Source organism: Hippocampus zosterae, chromosome 21 (genome assembly GCF_025434085.1).
Source record: "Hippocampus zosterae strain Florida chromosome 21, ASM2543408v3, whole genome shotgun sequence".
NCBI lineage: Eukaryota > Metazoa > Chordata > Actinopteri > Syngnathiformes > Syngnathidae > Hippocampus > Hippocampus zosterae.
In genome coordinates this window covers 8,639,656-8,663,781 of record NC_067471.1, presented here as the reverse complement: position 1 = coordinate 8,663,781, position 24,126 = coordinate 8,639,656, and the positions used below count along the sequence as shown (strand labels likewise).

Genomic DNA, 24,126 nt, shown 5'->3' with positions numbered 1-24,126 from the left:
ATGAAGCGGTCGGTTGAGGAAACAGTTGCGAATTTGAAACCTTGAAGCCAACGTTTATTCAACTCCCCCCCCCACCCCACATCCGTTTTAACTTCATTTAAAATACAAAATATTTGTCGTGTTATAACCAAGAGAAAACCGTTGAACAGCCTCGCTCTCATGCTTCTCGCGTACAATATAGCCAAACAGTCGTCATATCGCTAGAGCCGGCAAAAATCGTTTTACAAACGTCGAAATGTGTCAAGTATTTGTGTCGCCCACGGTTTTGCTTGCACGTGTCAAATTGCTGTTTCAGACAGTTGACCGAGCTTCCACGTGGCCCGACTTTGTCCATGTAGCTTTAAATGGTGCAGCCCGTGAATGTGTGAGTGCATTTAATATATATATTTTGAAAAAAAAGTGCACAAACAAGACGAGTCTCACCGTAGCTGGGCCACAAGCAAGATAATCTCATTTTAGAGCCTGTGGGTTCACTTTAAGAAGAAAGAAAAAAAAATATCACAGCAAATTAAAAACTGTAAATAGTCCTGTGTCACACTACCCACAATGCAACTGGGCTTTTTTTCTCTCCACTCAGGTCAAACTAGTTATTTACAAAATAAAAAAAAGCTGACATGACCTAAAAACTTGATGCAAGTTATGATAGACGACACAGCGCGGGACAGGAGGGGGGGGGGGGGGGTGATCAAATCTCCGTTTGAGAATTGGACGACGAGCAGACAAGAGTCCCGAAAGGGAAAAAAAAAAGGCGGAACACACGTTTAACACATGCATGCTCACACACACAACTGCACTCATGCACCCACGTTTCTTTGTAAACAGTACAACATATTGATTAAAGATGTCCCCGGTGTCAACTACTACTTTCCTTTTCCACATTCAGCATCAGGAGCAAACACTGCCGCCGCCAACCTCATTCTGCTAAATGGACTGTTCTTTTTTTTTGGGGGGGGGGGGGACTTTTCATTTTCATTTAGTGGTGTGTCGTGAGATTTTCTAGAATATGTGCCGTGGCTAAATAAAGGCTGTGAAACAGCGATCGTATGAGATCCAATTTCTTTGGGACGACAACCAAACTCGGCACGTTTCCGTGACAACAAAAGGGGCACCATGCAGTTAACACCTGCGGATGTGTTTGGATACGTTGTGGTTGTATAGAAATGCTAGCAAAGGATATCAAATGGCACACACTCACTTTCTCTCTCTCTCACACACACATACACACACAGCTCCCGATACATTCCTTTCTATATTGCTTCTCCAGAGAGTTGTTCCATGGTGATTAAGCACCGCGGTCCAAGTGGAAGCGTCCTTCGCACCAAGCGGGGTTTAGACAAAGGAGTTCATGGCGTTGACGGGCGACGGCGCCTCCGAGCTCTCGTTGCCCTCGTGCGTGTCCTTCTCCTTCTTGCCGCTGTACTGGCCGATGAAGGAGCCGTCCTCGTTGAACTGGCCGTCCCCGCCCTCCCCGTAGTCCACCAGGCTGTCGTCGCTCTCGTCGCGCCGCACCGTGCCGTTGGACGGCGTCCGGCTGCCCTTCAGTGGCTTGTGGTCCTCCGTGTCACTGTTTAAAAAAATAATAATAATAAAAAATAGCACGTTTGTCATTTCGAAATGTCTTTTTGCTCCGTTTCATGGATTTAACATTTGATCAATTTTACAAACTATTGACATGCTATGTAGTAGTAGTAGTAGTAGTAGTAGTATTTAGTAGTGTGTGCGTGAGATGGGCCATGTTCACAAGCGTCAAGCATTGTTCTGCTACAAGGTGATCTCACCCAAAACACCAATACTGCCGTCTGCTGGTGTTTCATTTTTTTTCAGGACGCTACAAAACTGAAATCCCGATTAAAAATAAAAGATGAGGACTGGAACTAATATTATTTTTTCTACAACTAAAAGAGCTAATCGCATTAAGTTTGTTAAAGCGCACTAATGTACTTTTGGTTCATGAGATGATTTCTAGGGTTAGTTGACGTTTCATCTTGCCTCTGTGGTGCGTTTGGTATTGGGCTGCGCTGATGTCTTGGCAGCTTGGCATAATGTTCTATGTACAAATAACCACAGGACGTGAGCTAGTACCAAAGGGGATAAGAAAGAGAGGAAGAAAAAAAAAAGCTTGTCTGTTTTACCTGTATTCTCCAAAGGTGCCATCGTCCTCCTTCATGGGCTGGATCTCGGGGTCTTGGTGGGCTTCTTCTTTCTCTTTCACTATTGATGACATCAAAAACAAAATGGCTCTTTGGTTTAAATACTGTGTTGTGTCATTGAGCTTTTATGAGCAAAAATGCTAAAACGCTTTGTTTTAGCATTAGTTTTTTTTTTTAATACGTGGTGTTTATCAGTGGAAAGCAAGATTGGGGCTCGGGGGGGTCCCGGTTTTTACCTGGATACTTGCCGCCCTTGTTCCTCTTGATGAAGCAGACGATGAGGAGCACCAGGATGAGCAGAGCGATGGCGCACATCAGCCCGATGAACCAGCCTTGCGTGGCGATGTCCACGTGCCGACTGGCCACGGCTACAAAACGCACAAAGTTCCAGCACGTTTAAAAAAAAAAAAAAAAAAGTACATGGGGGGTGGGGGTGTTGTCAATGGTGGAAGTCATGATGCGATGATGCGATGCAAATTTGCAATGATAGACAGAAATAAAAGGGGGATGATGGGGGTGGGGGGAGGACACGGGTGGAGTAAAATGAGATTTCTAGCGAGTGAGTGCAACTTGAGATGCAAAGTCGGAAAGTCAATTCTGAGGTGACGAATGGGACTCATGAGACTAAAAAAAAATAAAATAATATGGAACTACGCTGAGGCATGCCGCCTCACCTGGCACCGTAACCACCTCTTCGTTTGTGACGTGGAGCGTCGGCCCGGCCGGGTCTCGAGCGACCACGCGCACCCTATAGGACGTCCCTGGCTTTAAGCCTTTTAAAATATGCGAGCGCGAGCCGTTGACCGACTCCTTTTTCCAGTCCTCTTTACCTGAAATCGAGAGTTGCGGGTGGAGAGCACAGACGTTTACTTTGCGGGGAGACGCCCGCCATTTGAAGATGGTATTGCCGAGAGCGCCGAGCCTTACTGTTTTCCACCGTGTACTCCACATAAATGTTCTTATGGTGTCCAAAGTATTCCCAAGTGATCAGCGCGCACTCCTCCGAAACGGACGTGTTCACAATGCCAAACACCGGGCCAACAGAGGGCGCTGAATACATCACGGAAAGGGGCGGGGTGTTGGAATCAAAACGCGGGTATGGTATTTACAGCTTTTCGGTGAAGCTTCAGGATGAACCGTTTTAACTCATAATCGGTCACGGCATTAAGGTCAAAGGTGACGGGTCGGAGCGCGTCCAGAAATTTCACCGAAAATGTGACTTTCGGATCGAAAGCCGCCGAGAGTGAGCGGCAGCACGGATAAGAGACGGAGGGGGAAGCTTGTGTACCCTTGTGAGGCGGGGGGTGCGCAGACCGAGTGACGGGGGAGGTTGGGTGAGGAGGGGGCTCAGTGGGGCCTGAAAGAACACGGAAAAGAGTGAGACAACACAGAGAAAGTCAACCGGGCGCGCTCGCTCCAACGGCCAAAGTGCAGACGGCATGCCAGTCACATCACAGAACGTCATTCTCAAGCGGGGGGAGGGGGGGGGGCACTTGGGGCCCACGCTTCACACTTTACCCACCTTTGGCTCTCAAGCGCGAGTTAGTCGAGCGGTGAAATAAGCAACGTGCAGGATCAGCATGCATGTCGCGACCTTCTCGAAAGTGCAAAAAACAAGAAAGAGCGCCTCGCGGTGGGGGTTGAGGAAAATGCGGCGGCGCAACATTCGGCTTATGACATAATGTGACCAAGAGATCTGTTGGGGATTTTTCAACATGCAGGGCGACTAAAACGAACTCTCCAACGGGTTACCTTTGCCCGTCCCGACAGTGGGGCGAGTGTGAGCTTTGAGAGATAAGGAAAGACAAAGATTTTTTTTTTGTCCCCCCCTTTCCGCCATTGTAAGCGGGCTGAGTTGCCGAGGTGCGCGCTCACACTCACTGCTTTCCACGATGGTGGAGGCCTCTTTGGTGAGATTGGCGCCGGCGCCTTTGACGGTCTTTGCGCTCAGCTGGAACTTGTAGAGGACGCTGGAGTTCAGGTTGTCCAGCGTCACCGTGGTCTCGTTGACCGGGAAATCCATGACGGTGACCGGCCCCGCTTCTGTGATGTTCAGAACTGAGAAAGAAGACACGAGTGGGTTTTTTTTTGTCTCTTCACAAAGACATGAAGTGGTTGCTGGTACCTGGCTGGTATTGAAGCACATAGCCAATCAGGCGTCCGTTTTTGTGCAGTGGTGGGCCCCATTCCAGAGTGAGAGAGTCCAAATTGGGATTCAAGACGTTGAGAAAAGAAGGTGGTCCTGGGACTGAATCAGAACATGGTACAAATATTTGGGAGGGAACTTTGAAAAAAAATTTTTAAAGGCCAAATATGGCATACAGACCTCCCTCGGGTGTCTCAAACTGTTTGTCCCGACTCCGAGGACCTTCTCCTTTGCTATTGAGGACCCTGATGAAGATGATGTAGAGGCTGTAGGCTTGCAGGCCCGGCAGACGGCCTTCGCTGCGGTTCCCGCTGAAGGTCACGACCTGTTCTTCCGACTCTTGATCCGCTTCCTCCTCGGTCTCGTGCAAGCCTCGCTGCCGACGGTAGTAAACCTGCGGGCGATGCAGCGACGATTAACGGAATTTGGACTTTGTATGCAGCAAGTGCCTCGACTAATAACTCGTCCTTGTTGCTGTGCTCTACTAAAAAAATTAAACTCCAGTCAAGTGTTGAGCGTGACAGCTGGTGGTGAATGACGAGTGACACGACGAGCTTCCGGAGCGGTCGCACGCCGGCACAACCGTCCTCCGCTCAAGGCCTCCCCCCCATCTCGTTGATTTCCCGGCGAGGTCCGGCACATACCTTGTAGCCCTTCAGTTTCCCACGGACCGAGTGAGGGGACACCGGCTCCCAGTGGACTTGTGCCGTCGTGCTGTTGTGGACCGTGACCAAGACGCCGTCCGGGGCCGAGCTCGGCACTTGAAGCGCAGTCCCAAAAAAAAAAATGAGGACCCGGTGAGCAAGGAGGAATTTGTTTTTTGTGAGGAATTCAAAAGGCGGACGCCGCTCACGGTCTTCCCCCGAGTAGCCGATGACGACTTCCGCCTCGGGCCCGTTGCCGTAATCGTTGAGAGCTTGAACTTTGATCTCGTAGGGAACGTAGACGGGAAGTCCGGACACGACAAGATGGGAGGCGTTGGCCACCGTCTGGGAGGACCAATCTTGATCCACGTGCATCTGTCTCCACAGCACCTTGTACTCCAGACCGGGCCCATTGGACTGGAGTCCTGTGAGCGACTAATCGGACATTGTAGCTGTAAGTATCGCGGCAGCGGTTTCAGGCCTGCCTCGACGTGACATCGCCACCAGATGTCGCTGTTTCCGCCCAGCTTGAGAATGGAATCGCTTACCGTCCAGGAGATGAGCAGGTTTCCAGGTTCCGTTCCTTTTCCTTGAACATCCGAAGGATTCTCATCGGGGGCTGCGACGCCAAAGAATGCACGACAACGCGAATGGGTGACGTTCGAAAAAAAAATGGACGGGAAATTAGCGGGCGTGTCCGTGTACTTACCCGCCGGGTTGGTTCTGTACTGGCGCGACGGCTGGCTGGCTCGGCTGTAGCCCACCTGGTTCTTGGCCAGAACCCGGAAGGAGTAGTAGACGTACGGCGAGAGTTCCAGTTGCGCCGTGGCGCTCGTACCGGCAACCTCTGTCAGGTTGACCCAGACGCCGGGCCGGTGCAGCAAATCTTCATACTGGATCAAAAACTCTTGGGGGGACCAATCATCTTTTATTTTAAGGCTTTCGCGTCACAGTATAAACCAGTTGGAAAAAAAAAAACATACTTTGTGTGGGACTGTTGTGTTCATCTCCGGGGAACCAGGTGAGCTGAACACTGCGTTCGGTTTGGTCAGTGAGTTTGAGATCAGTAGGTGGGTCGGGTTTCTCTGTCAAGACAAAAAAACGACATTTGGAAATGTTTTGTTTCATCGAGTAATATTCGGTGAGTGACAACGTCAGTCATAATGAGGGAATGAGAATAAAATTATTTTAAAAAATAATACAATTGGAATTCGTTATTTTAAATAAACTTTCCATTTGTGACCCCCCCACCTAAAAAAAAAAATGCAAATCATAGCATAAGGCACACAACGCAGAGTCTAATTTCGCTCCATAAGAAGATCAATCGAAATGTTAGATGAGGGCGCAGACGAGGTCAACATGACGACACTGTAGACAGGATTTGTTTACCGTAGAAAATAGCCGGAGTGGGCGTGGCCTCTGAGAGAGCAAGAATCAAGAGTAGAGTACACAAAGTCAGTGTAAGTGACACACACTTGAGACAGCGCAAGAAAAGCAGGAAAGAAAAAAAAAAAGTGGTCAAGCCGAAAGGAACCAGAATAGAAGCTGCTGTCGGCTTCTCGCGCACGTACCGACGACGGTCAACGTGGCGCTGGCCGAATCCCGGTCCAGAGTGGTGTTCATGACGCACGTGTACGTGCCCTCATCTTCCTCCGTCACATCTTTGATGACCAAGCTGTCCGTGTCCACCTCGAACCTGACGAGCGGGGGAGAAAAAGATTGGGCCACGTTGGCGGCAGTCGCCGAGTTACACGTACGCGTCGCGGCGGAGGAGCTCCACCTCTCGTCGTCGGGCAGCTCGCCGGCGTTTTTGAGCCAAGTCATGGTGGGGACGAGGGACGGGTCGTGCTTGACTTTACACTGGAAGACGGCGCTGGTGCCCCGTTGGGCCACTTTGTATTCGGGCTGCTTGAGGATGCGCGTGGGCTCCTTGACCTCCAGGAAAAGGTGGTTCTCCTTCACGCCCAGGTTGTTGCTGGCCATGCACGTGTACTTGCCGCTGTTTTGCGACTGGGCCACGTTGATCTCCAGGGTACCGTTTTCGTGGATCACGTAGGGGTCTTCGCTCTTGATGCTGATCAGACTGTCCTTGAACCTACGGAGAAGCAAATGCATTTAAGAGATGAGATTTTTTTTTTTAGGGGGGGGGGCGGGGGGGGGTAGGATTTTTACCACGTGATGGTCGGGATGGGCGAGCCGAACGTGGCGCAATGCAGTAAAGCCGGGCTGTTGGTGATGACCTGGTACACTCGGTCGGGGGGAGTGAGGATCCTCGGAGGCTCGGCTGAACACGGGATCAAGAGTCCAAAATGGCCGTCGGGCTCGTCGGGAAAAGGCCATGGCGACGCCGACGTTTGGGCCACTTACCGAGAACGCTGACAAAAGCGTTGGCGAGCAGGTAGCCAAATTCGTTGGAGGCGTTACACTGGTAAACGGCGCTGGAGCCGGACTGCACGCGGCTCAGGATGACGGTATCGCCGTCCACCTTGCGGGCGGGGTCCTCGGGAGCGTCTGGAGCACGTTAAAGAGCAAATACGTGAGAGGGGGGGGTGGGGAGGGGGGACTTGACAAGCATGTATAAAAGCACGGCGCTCACTTTCGATGGGCACTCCGTTGACAAACCAACTAATATCCGGCTTGGGGTCTCCGCTGACTCGGCAAGTCAGGATGCCGGTCTCATTCGGGGCGAGGATCAGGTTCCTGGGAGCGCTGATCCAGAACGGAGCAGCTGTTGAATAGGAAGGCAAATCAAGAAGAGTGCAACGAGCGGCGCAGAGAACGGACGACGGAAAGGTGCTCCCGACCTTTAACGGCAACCTTAATGACGTGGTGCGCCGCGCCCAGGCGGTTGGCGGCCGCGCAAGTGTAGTCGCCGGCGTCGGCTTCGCCCACGTCGGCAATCTTCAGGGTTTTCTTGTAGTTGAGGAAGGAAACCCTGCTGCTGGGCAGCTCCACTCCGTCTTTCTGCCAAGACATCTCCGGAGTGGGCCTGCGGCGGCGAGAAGCGTTATTGGCGCGGCCCCCCCGCCCCCCCGTCGCGACACCGCAACCGTTTGCCCACTTACAAGCCTTCGGCGATGCATTCCAGCTCCAGGGTGTCCCCTCGCAGGACCGTCTTGGAGCTGGCGGCGCCCAAAGGCGTCATGAAACCGGGATGGCACTCCACCGTCGGGTTGGCTAATTTGCGAGAGGAGAGAGAGAAGAGCCAGTGAGAGGGCATTTGTGCGGGTGTGTGTGGGGGGGGGGGGGGGAACGACTTACTCTGCAGCACTGTGACGGAGATGGGCTGCTTCTGCTGGATGGTTTGCGTATTTGGGAAGCGGGCGTAGCAGATGTAGTCGTTCCTGCTGTCCTCTGGGAGCACGTTGGAAAAGTACAAGTCGCCGTTCAGCGCCTGCGACACGCGATTGTCCAGCGGCAGCTTCTGGAAAACTGGAAAAAGATTTTGGGGAGGAAAGACGCGTCAATTTCGGGAAGCTTACCAGCTCGAAAAAGATTGACTTACTGTTATCCATCCAAAAAATGACGGGAGGGGGCAGCCCCGCCGGCGGGCGGCACGGCAGCACCATTGAGACCCCCACCTGCACTGTGATGGCTTCAAGTCTTTCTTTCGACCACAAGGGGGACCCTGTGAGTCACCGGAGGCACATTCACACCATAGGTGGCCATTTTCGCATCAGAGGATTGGTTGAGGAGCAGCGATGATGTCGCTGAATTCTTACTGGATTGTCGGATGACAATGTCGTTGGAGACGGCCGTGCCGTGATCATTGTGGGCCGCGCACCGGTACGTCCCCTCGTAGGCCTCGGCCTTTTCCCCGCTGATGTCAATGATCAAAGTCCCCGAACCGGGCTTCAGTAGAACTTTGGAGTCTTGCTCCACATCAAAATGGCTCCCGTTCCTCGTCCAAGAAAAGCTAACGAGAAAACGGGACGCCCGTTATATCGACAGGTTTGTTTTGATGGCCGAGAAGGAATCGGTATGAATCATTCAATGAGTTGGAGGGGGTCGTTTCCACGCCGGCTTATTCGGTCTGACAGGCGAGCGAGTGCGTTTCTTGGCTGTCCATGGCAACCGTTGCCAAGTCTTTATTTTTGCGAATCTCTGCCCAGATCCATCGTTTCAGCGAAGAGAAATAAAATCGGCGGTGAGAGATGCAGTCGTTGCTCACCTGGGGTGAGGCTTCCCCTTGGCTTCACAGTGGATGACGATGTTCTCCCGCGGGTCAAAGATGTAATCCTTCGGGGACTGCAGCGTAATCGTGGGGGGCTGGGGCACTGCGGGGGGGAGTCAGGAGAGTTATTTTAGCGCACGCGGTGACGTTTTGAAACGCAAACTGCGGCGTGCCAGGAAACGTCACGGCAAGCGACAGCACACGAGGACAAAAGTATCGGGACACCGAGAAATAATCCCCCCCCCCCGGTTGTGTCCCGAAACTTTTGTCATATTGTGTGAGTCCAACAACTTCAAAAACTTCTAAAAGAAAAATCATAACCGCATGCAACAATGTAAATTAAAGAAAAGGGGGGCGGCGGCGGTGGGGGGGAGCGCACACTCGAGATGACAATCGGTGCAAACTTACATCCTTCCAGGACCTTAGCTTTTGGTCCGCCGGGGGGGGGGGGGGGGGGGGACGCAGACACACAGCGACAGAATATGACGGAGAGGGGGGGGTTAGTTTTTGCGGCGAGCTTCAAGAGAAATTGAGCTTCAGAATTGCGCTACTTGGCACATTCAACAAGTGTGCAGTAGGGGGCACTCAACGTTAAAAAAAACATTCAAAACATAAGCCTTTTGTCACTTGAATGAGGGTTTCGTGAAACAAGAAATGTCCTTACGATCAAGGGGCACTTCCAGCGCCGATGCCACGTGACTCACGAGCATCACCAGGAGAACGGCGCCAGAGCCCACGCACGTCATCGGAGTCTCGCCCGCGTTCAGGCGCGGCACGGCCAAGTCCATATTGTTCGGCCGGACCTTGCTGTGGTGAAGAAGAGTCAAAAAATGATTCTTTTCCGTTTTGAAACAAAGCAAACGAAAGGACAGCGCAAAAGCATCCCCACACACTTGACTGGCATTTTGGAGTCACTCGCATGACATCTCTCCGGCCCTCGAGGTCAAACCGGGCACCAATTACGAGAGCGCCCCCCCCACATGTTCGCCTTTCAACATGTGCCATGCGAGGGCACCCGAGCAGAACCGACCCGCACGCGAGTGAGCGAGCGAGCGAGCGCCCGCGGGCCTGTGCCGTCTTTTCTAAAGCGAACGGACTTGAATGGATTTTGGCAAACGACGACGGAAGGCATCAAAGTGCATCATTCCGATCTGACTCGCGGGTGATGACCCAAAAAAGGTCAAAGGGCACTCTGCAACACCGCCGCGCTCACTCCATCCCTTCTATTTCCAGTCGTTTTTTTTTTTTTATAAATCATCACCGAAGCGGTTTTGCTCTCAAAGCCCATAAAGAAGCTGAAAGGTGAGAAAATAGCCCAGAGAAACTATTTATTGATGTTGGACACCGAGTCAAGGTTAAACAGCTTTGTTTCCGAGCCTCGGTCTTTTCCCCACGCCGTCTGGGAAAAGCACGCAACTTATCAAGCAAACAATGAGGGAATCTCACGACTGCTGTGTAAAAGTTTCGAGTCGGGGGGGGGGGGTTTGTTTTGCCTCTCCAAGGATGAGACTCCAAAACCCGCCGCTAACTGCTGACAATCAAGGGGGGGGGGGGGGGAGGGGGGGGTGTCGGCCATTCTCGCATCATCCGCACAATCCCTGCAGGCTTTTGGGAAGTGCTGATGGTCAGCGAGATGCCGGGCCGTGTCCCCCCCCCCCCACATCCGCGAGGCGCCCCCCCCCCCCCCCACACCCTATTGTCCCTCTGGTGTTGTTTACCGGCGGGCAGAGCGCTGAAATGGCAGGGCTACTGCAGGGCAGTCAAGTGACATCGCGTCAGGAGAGTCGCTCGCCATGATGTGGGGGTTAAAAAAATTATATATATATGTAAAAAATACAAATCCACCCCCACCCCCCTCCACATGACTCACTATTAGACTTCAGCGCGACACAAGGCAGTGGTTATTCAGGTAACGATGACAGTAACAGGAAGTGCCGCGTTACGCAAGAGCCTTCCCATGTCGGCGGTGATTCTAAACGAGCGACCTCTGCGGCGACCCGCCTCTTAAACGGGGCGACTTGCGCCATAATAAGTCTGCGAGAGATCTTTTTCCTTACCTGTCGGGGTGTGACCGCCGCGTTGCCCTTCCAGGAAATGGCCCAGATCTGCAATGCAAGTGAGAGCGCACGTCAAGAGGTTCATGTTAATGATAAACAGAAAAAAAAAAAAAAAACGGCTTTGGCATAGCACTTGATCAGCGATGGCGGAACTCGGTCAAAACTGCCCCTGTGAATTTTAATTTTAGAGGAGATATAATCTATTTTTAATCATTCTTATAGAGACTCCATGTACATTTGCATCCACGTTCAATACCGGTGAGATGGAGGGGGGGGGGGGGGGGGGGGCGAGGGGGTCCTATTCATCGAACCGGCTGAGGAGCGACAGATTGGAAGGAGAGCGGCAAGCCAGGCCCAAGCTGTGACACGTTGCCACGGAAACAAAAGCAGACAGGCAAACACCAAAAGACGGCAGCCAATTTTCAAAAGCGTCACGGCGCAGTCGACGCAAGTCCACCGGAGCGAATTGAATAACTTCCAACTCAAGTGAAACCCCCGACGGGGCGGCGAAACTAAGACGACGACGGTTCGCCGTCTGCGTGCGAATGCATGAGAGAAAAAAAAAAAAAAAAGTGGAGAGAAACATGCATTATTAACGGACAAATATAAAAGCATTTCATGGACAGACGACGCGGGACCCAATATTTTATAGCCAGCGAGCGTGCGAACGCCTTGTCGACTTTCTTTTGTCTGGCAAACTGGCTCCAGTGCGTTTCATCTGTGCAATTAGGCCAAATAACAAAATTACATTTAAGCGGCGCGATTGGGGGGAAAAAAAGAGCGGCACCTGCAGCCTATCATGCGCCATCTGGGCGTGCCATGAGAAAGCCTCGGGCCAACCGGAGAACATCTGTCTCAACGTTTCCGCTGTCCCCAAAAAACATGACAAATGACCTAATTAAGGTAATGTGTGTCATTTTGCGGGGAAAAAAAAAGAAAAAATGGCCCACTTCATACCGTGAAGTAGACCAGGCTAAACATGTGTTGGCGGCGGAAATAGTCCCTTTCTAAACGTCATGAAAGTCTGGACGGTTAGCTAAGCGTCAGCGAAGTCACAATCGGTCAAGGCGCTTCTTTTTTATGCTGTAAAAAAACAATGACTGGACTTCTTGTTGCAGACTAGATTTGACTCAAGGTGCCGATTCTCCCCGGAGAACGCTCTTCAAACTTCGAGGTATACACAAGAGGCGTTCCTCAGCTTGGACGGAGGTCTGCGCTCCATTAAGTGCGCCCCCACCCCTCGTCGCCATGACTCTACAAGTGCCGCTTTATAATTTGAACCGTCTGAGAATGTCCTTCAGATGGGATGTAACGCACACAGAGCGTGCACTCTGCAATAAAAGCGAAGGGAGAGCAAAGTTTAATCAGAGAGATTTACGACCCCCTTGGAAGTCCCGCCACCCCCCCCCTTCCTCCACCACCACCTGAAGAGGTTAAAAGGACAAATCTGCCTTTTCTGCCGTTCCCACCCTTGACATACTCTTTTAAAAAAAAAACGGAGGAAGGAGCATATCGTTGATGGCACCCCAGCATCTCACAGCAGAGCGCTTGCGAGACCTCCGAGGCTTGAACCACATTGAGAGGGCCTCATGGAGCAAAAACCGGGGGCCAATGGTGACAAGACGCCTTGGGAAGGCGTCCCCGAGATCCCTTGGAGACCACCTCGGCAAAGACAAAGATGGCGAGAAAGGACAAAAGGAAAATCAGCACGTTGGGCCATAAAGCGCCTTCGGATGAGGTTGGGTCAACACGGGGCACATATGGAGCAGCGGCCGCCCGGGAGACGACTAACATTGACAGACTATAGGCAAACACGGGCGGACGGGGGTGGGGGAAGGAAAACATAAGCGACCTAATATTTGTGTTGACACTTTGGGACATTTGGTCGGAAATTGAAGAAACGCTTGAGCAGTGCAACGGTTCCAAAAGACGAGCTTGTAACGTCCTGCTCAAAGTCGTTCTTACTTTGCGTTCAGTTATTTGAGATTTGTCGTTTACATTACTCTTTTTTTATTTTTATTTATTTTTTTGCACAATAGTGAGTTTTTTTTTTCTTTATCTTGCACTCCGCAAATGCTCCACATATTTAAAAAATAAAAATAAAACTAATCATAAAAACTCTTTAAAAAAATTGCTCAATTACATATATTAAATTCTGCACTAACAATCCTAATATGGTTTATTTGCTCAATAATTGGACAAAGTCACGGCGGGAAAGATGACAACAGATTCCACTTGTTTTGTGTGCTTTTTTTTTTTTTTTTACGCCACGCGCCAAGTCTGATCGTCGCAAGTCTCCGAAAAGAAACGATACAGTGTCACGAGCAAACGGTCCAACGCGGGACTCTGGATGATTAGGATTAAGTAACTGAGTACATCCCTCTTCAAGTGGATTTGACCCGCTTTAATGAGCCTACAAAAGGATCACCCGGTTTTTACAATTAGCAGGAGGAGGGTGGGGCGGGGCTTGCTTTCACTGTCAACGACGCCTTCAGGGTGCCGACTCTAATCACCGGATCAATAGCCCTCATTGTCAATGCAACGTCGGCGACGTGTGAACCACGCCAATCGCTTTTTTATGTGCCTTGAGCCCAATGTGCAGGCCAGACAAAAAGGGTTTGCCTAAAAAGGCCAGTTTAAAAAAAAAAAAAGAAAAAAAAAAGAGGCAAACAGTATGTCAGGAGCACCAAAGCATCCCCGGCTGCCCGCCAAGTCATTCAATAAAGTTAATCACGGTCTTGCTGGCTCCAAAAGATGTTAAGAAGCAGCTGCCGTCTTCAAATGACAAGAAAAACGTGCTCGGGGTTGATCGAGAGAAAGCGACATTCCGAGCGCAGATTAGCGCATTTACTTTGGTGATCGACGATTTCGTCAACGCGACCACAAAGTGATGGAGCCGCTTCGGTTTGACGATCAAAGGCCGCTTCTATTTCGAGCTACACCATCACACAAATGGAAGAAGCCGCATGAGACTTTTTAGCCTCGGTGAAGAAATACGAGGGAGGGGGGGGGTAGCTAAAAGTGAACATCCGATTTAAGGAGATGACGTTCAGCGCGGCGGTTTTGCAAATTTCCCCAACACGATTTGACTTGTATTTTTTTTTTTTTTTACCCTCCAAAATGCAAAGCCTTGCCTCGGAATCTGGATTTCCGGGTCACCTTTGCTTTTGCAGATTTCTCTTCAGGCCACTTCCCGCACTAGCGCGCGACGACGCGTTGTTTGCTTTAGCCGAGGATTTACGCCTTATACAAAGTCACGCCGAGCGCGGCCTATTTTGGTACACGCAACATATTTTACGTTTCCGTACGCCGGTGACGATCGGCAAAAAGGCTTCTGCGGTGAAGTCAGACTTCCTGCTTTTGAGACGACCTTTCTAGAACGCGCACAATCACCCGCACCGAAAACGAGGCACTCGAGGCCCTGGATATGACACAAAGGGTCGACATCAGCGGTTGCTCAGCAAAAAAACGTGAACGACGCTAGCGCGTGCGTCTCCGCGGATGAATCCGCCGCCTGCGGTGGTACTTCAGAACGCAGCTGGTGATCACGGCGCCATGGCGACCGTCGCTCGTCTTTTATTACTCTTGACCGGACTTCACCTTCACCGGACTCATCTGCCTTGACCTTGTTTAGAACTGGAGACCAAATCTGAAGAACAATCTCGGCAAAAATTGCGCTCCTGGCGGCGTCAATCCTCATCCTGTCATGCTAATTTTATTGTGTCCTCCTACTTTGAAAGAAACCTGCCACCCAAATACGGCCCAGCTGTGAGGTGAGGGCGCAGGTTACCAGAGGGCGTTTGCGGGGTGGGCGATCATACCCCCCTCTCCCACTTCCTGACTCATACAAGTTAGCATCACCGCAGGGTGCGAACGCTATGAAGCCAAAAGTATACAGAATGGTCTGGGTGCTAATTGTGCTGCGTCCACATTGGACGAGAGTTTGGATTCGGTGTTCTCGTCAAATGAGGCGGCGTTTCGAGAGCCATCGACAAAAAGGCAAATAATGCCAGCGTGCAAGGAAATCGGGGTACGAGTCCACACGTGCGGCTAATATTTCAACATTAAGGGTTTGGCGTCCCTCCAACAAAAGGTGGGTTTGAAAAGTATCTCGAAACAATACATTTGGTGGGTGGAGCATTTCGATGGTAGCGCGGTTCCGTATAAATGACAAGAATATTTGTCTTCTATTAATTAAAATGGCTGACGATCCATAAGGTGGACTGGAGTGGCCCGTGATTAGACAGTTGAGGGTGAAGGGAACACCTCCAAATGTAGATGTGCAAATAATTGATCAGAGATTTCCCTACTCGTAATTAATAAGTCATTGAGTCGGCTCAACAGCAAAAGGCTGCTGAAGTCTCTCAAAAACGCGCAATATGAGCATCCGTGACATGAAGGCCCATGTGCACCGCCGGCGTTTTGGAAACGAACGCGTCCAGAAATGGAGCTTAGGGCTACATCTGGCGGCGGTGCACCGGCATCGGGCCCGGATGCACCGGCTGGCTGCAACAATGAAGCGATCGCGACGATGCCACTACCGCAATTCAGGTGTACTACAAGAGAGCATCCTCCTGCACGGAGCGCCACGCAATGTCTTTCATCCCTCGAAACGCTCCGGTGTTCAATAGACGAGAATCATCAAGAATTTAAAAACAACAATCTTCCTCCATATTGCGGGACCTGCTCGTCGTCACGGGTAGCCGAATCAATGTGCACTGCACCATTATGCTCCGGCAACACGCACGCCTTCCATCTCCTCGTCAACACAAGAATAGCGTTGGAACTCACAGCGTGCTGCAAATCCGATGCGGCGTCCTGCCCCCCTTGCCTCGGCCCAGCTCCGCGCGCGACGCCGGTGGCGATGGTGCTGATGGTGAGGGAAGCGTCCGACCAGCCTCGCGTGTCCGTCCCTCCCGGCCACTGCAGTAGCAACAGACTGTGGTCCTCACCTCCACCGAGCCTCCCCCTCCTCCGACTCGTCCCGCAGCCGAAACGTGAAGAATGCTCCCCCTACAGGAGAGAACACGCACTTGCTAATACATACACGTTGAGGAACCATCGCATTGTGCCCTGTAAATTATACGCGTAGTAGTATTTTCCTAAACAAAATGTGAGTTTTTTTTTAGAATCGTGTGCTACATTTGTGGTGTGAAGTGACAGCTTATCAGAGTGACAAAATCGTTTTTGAGTGCATTTGTATTTGTACATCTGGAAACAGCGACCCCGTCGACGTGCCCGGCAGGAGTTGGTAATGCAGCCATTCAGACATAACTTTTTAGGGGTTTAATCAAAATATTTCTGTTTTTCGTCCATTGATTAAATTGGATTCCTTTAGTCTTGGCGCATGAACTAAAAACGTTTTTTAACCGTGTTAAGTGCCATCTTGAGTATCATGTTTAATTTTGGATCAGTTTGGAAAAGAGTGAAACATGGAATTGAATTATGGTAAACTACCGATCAGATGTTTATGCAATAAACACGAGGTATCCTACGACTTGTGTGTGTGTGTGTGTACGTCTTACTTCATCATGAGGCATTACTTACTCCAAACAAGCTCCGTTCCGACATATAAATTGCATGCAGCGACACTCACTGCGGCCGAGGGCCAGTGAGTCACTTAAGGGTCAAATCAGGCCAACCTGCAGTTTTAGACATGGCGCTCTCTGCACGATTTCACTTTTTTTTTTTTAAAGAGATGTCCATGCGCCGACTGGCTGGTGCAACACCTCGATGTTGTTTTGCACCGGGATGGCAGCAGACAGCGTTGACATTGACGCAAGGCCAAATAAGGTTATTTTTGTGTTTTTGCAGGTGCGCGCGTGCGTGCGACCGCACGAAGAGACGCACAAGATACGTGCCGAGCAACACTACTGTGCAAAACATCGCTGCTGATGTGCCGACAGTGGCGTATCCGCTTCAACACGTTCTTATGGGAGGCCTTGACCTTTCCTTTATGATTAAGCTCGTCATTTACAAGATGGCGAACCAAACGCTTTCATTTGCCTTTTCCGGCCTTGGGTGATCTGCGCGGTGTACTTTAGAACCAGTTTGCGTGCATTAAACTGTATTAGGGTAAGCCAACGTTGACAATGACCAGACACCTGCTCTTGAACTGTTACTGTTTAGTTTATACGACAGGATTCCCTTGGCTCCTACCAACAGCTCATGACAGTATTCTGAAGGGGGGGGGGATGCTGTTTTGAGTGGCACTACTCAATATTTTTTGCAATCATGTAAAATAAACTGCATTATTTTTTTTAAGCTACATTGGCAGTTTTGTATCGACGGTAAATGAGCGCACACACGTTGCACATTGATAAAACTGAAAAGTGGAGCAGTTGCTAGGGAACGCGGTGAAGACAATTCTGCCCAGCTTTTTTTTTTTTTTTTTTTTTTGGGGTACTCCAGCATAAAGCGTGGGAGACGGATAGCTCACGCCATTCTGCACAACTTGGAAGAGGAGGAATGCGCGCATATGTAACTTTGTCACGCCTGGTCACGTAAACACAGCCCAGCGAGAGACCATCTACTTTACCATAGCCGCACCTCATTTGTCTCGCGTGCCATTCTCGGGTGCAAGGGGGCTGCAACTTCGACCATGCGAGGCACTTCATCCACTTCACCTGCAAAATACTGATGTGAACTGAAGAGTTACATTTGACATCCAACAAAAAAAAATAGATACATTTCTCTTACCTTGATAGTGTATTTATTCACCTCAATAAAGGGTAGTGCAGAAGATTGGGAGAAAAAAAAACTGCTTCTTCTCCAAATACTACTCCAAAAGCTAAAAATAAGATCTACTACTACTAGGCTTCTACTTCTACTCCAGGCTGCGTTGACTGCAAATTGCTCTTGGGGGCCCCCTAGTGGCTCACATGGGCCTAAGCAGCTTGCCTTTGCCTTGAGTAGGCAGATTTCACATTGGAGCCTTCCCATCCAAGAGGCACGCCACCAGTGAAGGGAAATCGTTGGCACCCGTCAAAATATGATCGTGAAGTTTCCCTCTCCGACTACATGCGGCATATCGTTGTCAACGCAACTGGCAAGAGCAGCGCAACCGCTGGAAGTGAATTCAACGGAATTACGGTGTATTTGATCGGCTAACACAAGGTATGGGCTAAACAAGTCATTTTAGCAGGTGTCTCCTCGTGCGCACCCCCAGGTGAGAAGAGCGCGAAGCAGGTAATTGTAAAAAAAAAAGACCATCGAGCTTGTGGCTCCAATGACGGAAAAATATGAAAAAAGCCTAAAAGTGCAACTCTGATTTAAATAAACACAAGAACAAATCTTATTTACAGGTCTAGTGGTTAAAAATGAACACTTCCAAAGTGCGTGAGAGTTTTTTTTTCATAACTCGTCAAAAAGAATTGAGCCTGCACCTTCGGGCCTCACACACACACACACGTCTAATCCTAATTTATAAACATGGATGGTCAATCCACACTTGTGCCTATATTAAAATCATTTTAAATTATGATGGTATCGAAACAATTCATTGCCAAACACACGCCAACTAAATGTACTGTACAACTTTGTTTTTTTTTTTTGACTCCTCAACAAACTCTTGGGGTCATTTTACCTCAGCGGACTTGTTAGAGTTTGGAGGTAAAAGGGGGACCCTCGTACATGTCCGCCTTGAGCTTGGCCCACTCGCCCAGTCTCTGGATGCAGCTTTTCTCCCGAGTCAGCACGCCGGCCGCCTTGCGCAGTTTGGCGTCGTTGCGCTCCAGGTAGCGCTCGCCCTCGCCCATGAGGAAATTCAGCTTGTCCACGCGGCTCTCGTTCAGCGGCACGTCCTCGCTCATGTGAGGGTTGAAGCGGAAGTAGGTGTCCGGAGGCAGGAGGGCGTCCAGCATGGTGTGCACTTCTGAAGAATGGATGGACGGAGAAACGTGCATTTTACTCGACAAGGCAAAACTTTATTGAGCTAAAACTTTATTTCTGTGACCACACTCCTCCGCTTCATTACAAAAGGAGTACCAACAATTTTGTCCACGTGTGTCATGACTCCGAATGAAATCCGGGCCACCTTAGTTGAATACAAAATTTTGGACCGTGGTACCTTCCGTATCTGTGGCGCTACTGATGACGTTGGTGAGCTTGGCTTTGAGGCTGGTGTAGGTGGTGCCGTTCTTTCCCGCTACCTCGTGGCGCCCGGTACCCAGAGAGAGCACGCACTGCAGCGGCGTGTTCGGCCACAGGCATTTACACTCGTGGATGGCCAACGCCGTGGGGTTGTTGATCAGGAGGCCTCCATCCTCGAAGAAGAGGTTTAGATCATAAAGTACTTGCAGTGAATTTTCAAATTTTTTTATCTTGAAATTTCAGAGTACAAAAAAAAAAGTATTGGGGTGATTCTGACACTTTAAATTGTCATTTCAGTCGCCATCCAAACTGTGGCTGCTTTGCTGCAAGCTCTTTGCCATACCTGATGGAGATCTTTCCCGAGGATGTATTCCTGGAAGTAGCCTGGCGCTGCAGAAGACGCTCTGATGGCTTGCCACATTTTGTATTTGCAGTCTCCAAGGTAGTGTGACCTCACTCCTGGCATGAGCCGGTAGTTCCTGAACACAAAGGCCTTCAGAGGCAGGCCCCGGTTCACCAGCGTGCTTACCGCTGACACCTGGTGGACAAATAGGATACTGAGAGAAGATCGATCTATATTTTTTTAATAATCAGGAAAATTAATACTTTGTCGCCATCTAGCGTTTCAATACACACAGCTGTTCCACTAGTGCCCATTGTCTTAATAGTGAGGACTTACTTTGGGACAGTTTGGATCTCTGGCACTTTCTATCATGCAGCCTTCACCCATACGTTCCCTAAAGAAAAGAAATTTATTTCGGACAAGATGTCTTGGAATTTGAGCAAAATTAAAGATCCTTAAGAACAAACTTGAGGATGTTTTCCCAGATTTCACTGTCGTAGAAAGCGTGGCTCCAGCCCATCTTGACGGCCCCGACGATGACGTTCTGCTTGAAGACGTCCGAGCCCAATTTCCTGTACATCTCCTCGCATTCTTCGATAGGCATCTGAAGAATCCCCAGCATGAAAGCCAGGATAGCACCTAAAAGGAAAAACCGATTGAGGCAAGATGATATTTTACGATGCACGCCGGGATGATGAAAGAATACCCGTGCTGACTCCACAGATATAGTCAAAAAGCTGGTGGACTCGTTTTCCCGTCAGGTTCTCCAGTTTGAGGAGGGTCTGCAGAGCCAGTAGTCCTCTGTGTACAAAACGCAACAAATGAATTACCGAGAAGATTTGGGGGAGGATTCAGTTTTATACCTTGTCCCCCCTCCATCTATGGCCAGGACTCGGATTCCTCTGCCTTTCACCGGATCTGTATAGCCGACCAGAGCCAGTGACTCTCTCACAGCAGCCTGGAAATTGAGGTCTGTGGCCTGACGCAAACGCAGCAAGCATGGAATAGCTTTCGCCTGTAAAATCAACGCACAAAGTTTGGAATTCAAACAACAACAACAACAACAAAAACAGCAGCTTTTTGTGCTCTGCCCATTGCCATGAGGTGTACCGCAGAGTTCAATTTTGGGGCCCCAGCTGGTTTAATGTGTGCTGAAAACACTTTCAAAACGATTCCTGCTCACCTTGATGGCCACGCCACGGGTCTCGGGGAACTCCAGCAGGTGACAGTTGAGTTCCTCCACACGACTAGTGAGGAGCTGGATGTCGTTAACTCTCTGTAGGCCTTTCACAAGCACTCTGGTTCTGTTGTCGACACTCATCCTGGCTATTATCTGCAAAGCGATACACAATGCATGATAAGTTTGCACTAAAAGCCCCTCAAAGAATTACATTATCGTGATTACCTTCTCCCTTTGAGCCAAACGTTGCTGCTGTTTGGCATCATCAGCCTTCTGATCTTTACTCTCCACATCCTCCACAGAAGCCTCCACTACACTGGCAGCTGGGAGCTTGTCTTTCTCGACACTTTTGACATCCCCTCGGAATTTGGGCACCAGCGGAGTGATGTAATTCCCCACAAAAGCTTGAACACTTGGACGAGGGTAAGACAGATAGTGGGTGAAGCCTTTTTTGGGGGAGCTGGCTAAAACCGCAACAGATGGATCTGTGCTTTCTGTTGTGGTGGAGTCAAATGGAGGTTTAGCTTCTGGGCGACTGAGGTCTTCAGATGGAGGTGGGGCAGGAGCTGCATCGACGGTCTTGGACGCTGCCGCTGGAGACAAAACTGGGAAATGGTTGCCACTTCTGGGAGGGAAAGGCTCACTGGATTGCTGGCGCTTGCCTTCGCCTTCCTCCGCATGCGTGTCCATGCCAAAGTAACTGTTGATGTGCTGGGCTAAAGTCTTGTATGTCTCGTCCATGTTGGTTGTATGGAAGAGCTGCGCTCTATGCTTTAAGGACGAGACGGGGGGAGACGCCTCAAAAGCGGCACTGGAACCCTTGGCAGCGACAAAGGGGTTTTCTGCAACTTGTGCTTCTTTCTTGTCATCTTCTGCGACACATTTCTCGCCGCCTGCATCTCCTACGTTGGCTTCGTGTGGCAGCGAGACATCCGGGTCCTTCGTTGTGACCAGAACCTTTTCAGCATGGGCGCCGTTCACCACAGCGTTGCCCGGCTTGAGGCGGGAGAATTTGGAGATGAGCTCGGTGCTTCCTACTGCCTTGGTGACGCTGTCCAGTGTGGTTCTGATCCGCGACATGCGTCTGCTAGCTCACTGAGATCAAGAGTGGAGACGACAGGGGTTAAAAATTCCCATCCAGCAAAACACAGCCCAAAAATTTAAACTCTGCAATACTTAGTAATAGAAATTCTTGTTGTAATACAAGAGACGCCAATAGGGGGCTCTCCCACATTTGTAATCATCTTGGTAGTCATGGAAACAGGCCAAGCAAACGAAAGCCGTCGGTTGCTTTCTTTGACGACAGACTAAACCTGTCAATATGGATGATCAGCGTACTCCATCTCGCCTTAATTTACCCGCCGAGTTGAGTGAACTTGTAAAAATCCTGCGCAAGCGGGAACGTGGCCCAACCGAAGACCACATCAAGTGGGTCGCAGCCCAAGACTTTACCGTGGAAGTTGGCAAAGTGCAAATTGCCGAGTATATTCGGACATGGGAGCTGAAACCCCTCTGGATTTACAGTCTGGACTGCCTCTGCTCGACAGAAGATGAACATCAAACCTACTACCATTACCGGGCTCGCTTCAGCAGTCCGAACGCGCAGAGGCCCATTCAGGGGACGGCGAGCGTCTATTTCGCCGTTCAAGTATCGAAAGTTGGACCACAAACTGAGCCTGTCGATGTCCACTTTGTGGTGGAGTCTCATAGGTTGGTACACACGCCGGGCAGGACCCGCTTCACTGACAAATGGCTCGCTGACATTATTGAGACGAAGGCTGCGCTAAGAGAAGCGATTCAATTTTGACAATACGGAATGGCGGTTTTGGAACCAGAAAAAAACAAAAGTGTCATCATATCAACTCTGAACACTGAAGTTAAACACGCAGTTGAAACTATCAAAAGACAGCTAAACCGCATTGGCAAACGGTTCCCAAATTGCACACACAAGAGAGCAAAAACTTGGCAATTACCTGATAGAATAACAAACGAAAATCATTCATTCAGTGCCGCACTGCTAGCACCGTTAGCGCTTGAACTCGAAAACAGGAAAAGGACAGGAAATTACGTAAAGGCGCAGCTTCCTTTGTTCCAAAAATAACGACTATTATTATTTTAAAAATAGTTTGCGCATGTGTGGGGCAGCATGAATTTAAATCGCAGTCACAAAAGAAAAAAATATTTGCATGTTGGTATATGGTTTATGCTACAGCGTAATATTTGCACAAAACATATAGATTCGATAGACAAAAAAAACATTCGAATATAAATGTTGTTTAACTGACACGATATTCATCCCAAGGTGTTGTTCTTCTTTGTTTTCCTATTGTTTTGCTGACATATTCCTGTGTAATCTCGCAATGCGCATCGCTAGACCAATTGAAGAAGCCGAAAGAACAGATACGTAACAACAGGTTGATTTACCTTAATGATAGAATCAAGCTAATGTTCAGACCGAAACGTCACGCGTTGCCCCTTTAAAACCAAAACTAAATCATTATGTCATCGACAACGACGAGTATATTGAAACTTTTAATACTTTTCCACCATGCAAATGAGTCATTCGCTGTTGTTGTTGAGTGACTTAAAATATAAAAAACATGCTTTGGGTGGCTGCCAAAGACTTCACAGTGGAAGTTGGCAAAGAGCAGATTGTGCAGTTTATCCAAACATGGCAACTGCATCCAAGATGGATATACAGCCTGTACTTTCTCTACTGGACCGAAGAGGAGGACCTGACGTCGTACCATTACCTGGCGAACTTCAGCACCCCGTCACCGCAGATTCCCATCCCCACTGCTGCTGGCGTTTACTTCGTGATTGACGTTTCCAGAGTTGGACCGCAAACTGAGCCTATCGATGTGCACTATGTCGTGGAGTCCAACAGGCTCAAGCACACACCTGGGGGGACTGAATTCACAGAAAAGTGGCTGTTAGACATTATAGAAAGCAAGATTGCGTTGAGTCAAGCAATGCGCAACATGTGTTGATGAATCCAGTTGTTCATTGCAATCGAATTAGTCACAGAACAGAAAGTTATAACCTCTCTGAAAACCGATGATGGTAAAACTCATGAACAGTATCTGTGCAAAGGTACCTAATCAGGTGTCCGCGTAGTGTACAAATCCTCTCAACTCTGTTGACTGTGCTTCAGTGTATATACTTAACAACGTTCTATAATTCTGTAATGTAGTCACATCTTCACATCCCATTTGTCATCGTTTCCCAAAACATACGCGGCCGACTTTCATTATTATTCAAACAAATGTTGCAATTCAATTGTTATTGTGAAGTGTCCTTGGGTGTCTTGAAAGGCGCTTATAAATGTATTATTGTATAAT

At 49.6% G+C, this 24,126-nt stretch overlaps 2 protein-coding genes across 18 annotated transcripts; both read right to left on the bottom strand.

Moving 5' to 3' along the window:
• Positions 1-951: 951 nt before the first annotated feature.
• nrcama (neuronal cell adhesion molecule a) lies at positions 952-17,740 on the bottom strand. 15 transcript variants are annotated; one of them, XM_052056044.1, is made up of 32 exons: positions 17,721-17,740; positions 15,963-16,184; positions 11,172-11,219; positions 9,779-9,921; positions 9,523-9,540; positions 9,112-9,217; positions 8,663-8,856; positions 8,446-8,568; positions 8,202-8,372; positions 8,006-8,117; positions 7,745-7,929; positions 7,537-7,668; positions 7,308-7,451; positions 7,113-7,224; positions 6,721-7,035; positions 6,512-6,636; positions 6,330-6,359; positions 5,924-6,025; positions 5,650-5,847; positions 5,489-5,559; positions 5,150-5,375; positions 4,941-5,056; positions 4,477-4,690; positions 4,276-4,398; positions 4,032-4,208; positions 3,903-3,935; positions 3,439-3,507; positions 3,078-3,200; positions 2,825-2,980; positions 2,387-2,518; positions 2,133-2,211; positions 952-1,564 (listed from the first exon to the last, which is right to left on the bottom strand). In XM_052056044.1, the coding sequence occupies exons 1-32, from the start codon at positions 17,723-17,725 to the stop codon at positions 1,330-1,332; spliced, it is 4,239 nt and encodes a 1,412-aa protein (XP_051912004.1). In that variant the 5' UTR covers positions 17,726-17,740; the 3' UTR covers positions 952-1,329. The 15 variants fall into 15 exon arrangements, with proteins under 15 accessions (XP_051912004.1, XP_051912001.1, XP_051911998.1 ...); XM_052056041.1 differs by having other exon boundaries at positions 8,006-8,372; XM_052056038.1 differs by having other exon boundaries at positions 6,512-7,035; positions 8,006-8,372.
• Positions 17,741-17,895: 155 nt separating this feature from the next.
• pnpla8 (patatin-like phospholipase domain containing 8) lies at positions 17,896-24,067 on the bottom strand. 3 transcript variants are annotated; one of them, XM_052056057.1, is made up of 11 exons: positions 23,883-24,067; positions 23,539-23,686; positions 21,011-21,880; positions 20,789-20,938; positions 20,469-20,620; positions 20,312-20,406; positions 20,073-20,244; positions 19,942-19,999; positions 19,606-19,800; positions 19,240-19,435; positions 17,896-19,044 (listed from the first exon to the last, which is right to left on the bottom strand). In XM_052056057.1, the coding sequence occupies exons 3-11, from the start codon at positions 21,863-21,865 to the stop codon at positions 18,770-18,772; spliced, it is 2,148 nt and encodes a 715-aa protein (XP_051912017.1). In that variant the 5' UTR covers positions 21,866-21,880; positions 23,539-23,686; positions 23,883-24,067; the 3' UTR covers positions 17,896-18,769. The 3 variants fall into 3 exon arrangements, with proteins under 3 accessions (XP_051912017.1, XP_051912016.1, XP_051912015.1); XM_052056056.1 differs by having other exon boundaries at positions 23,539-24,067; XM_052056055.1 differs by lacking the exons at positions 23,539-23,686; positions 23,883-24,067 and adding an exon at positions 22,759-23,496 and having other exon boundaries at positions 17,900-19,044.
• Positions 24,068-24,126: the final 59 nt, after the last annotated feature.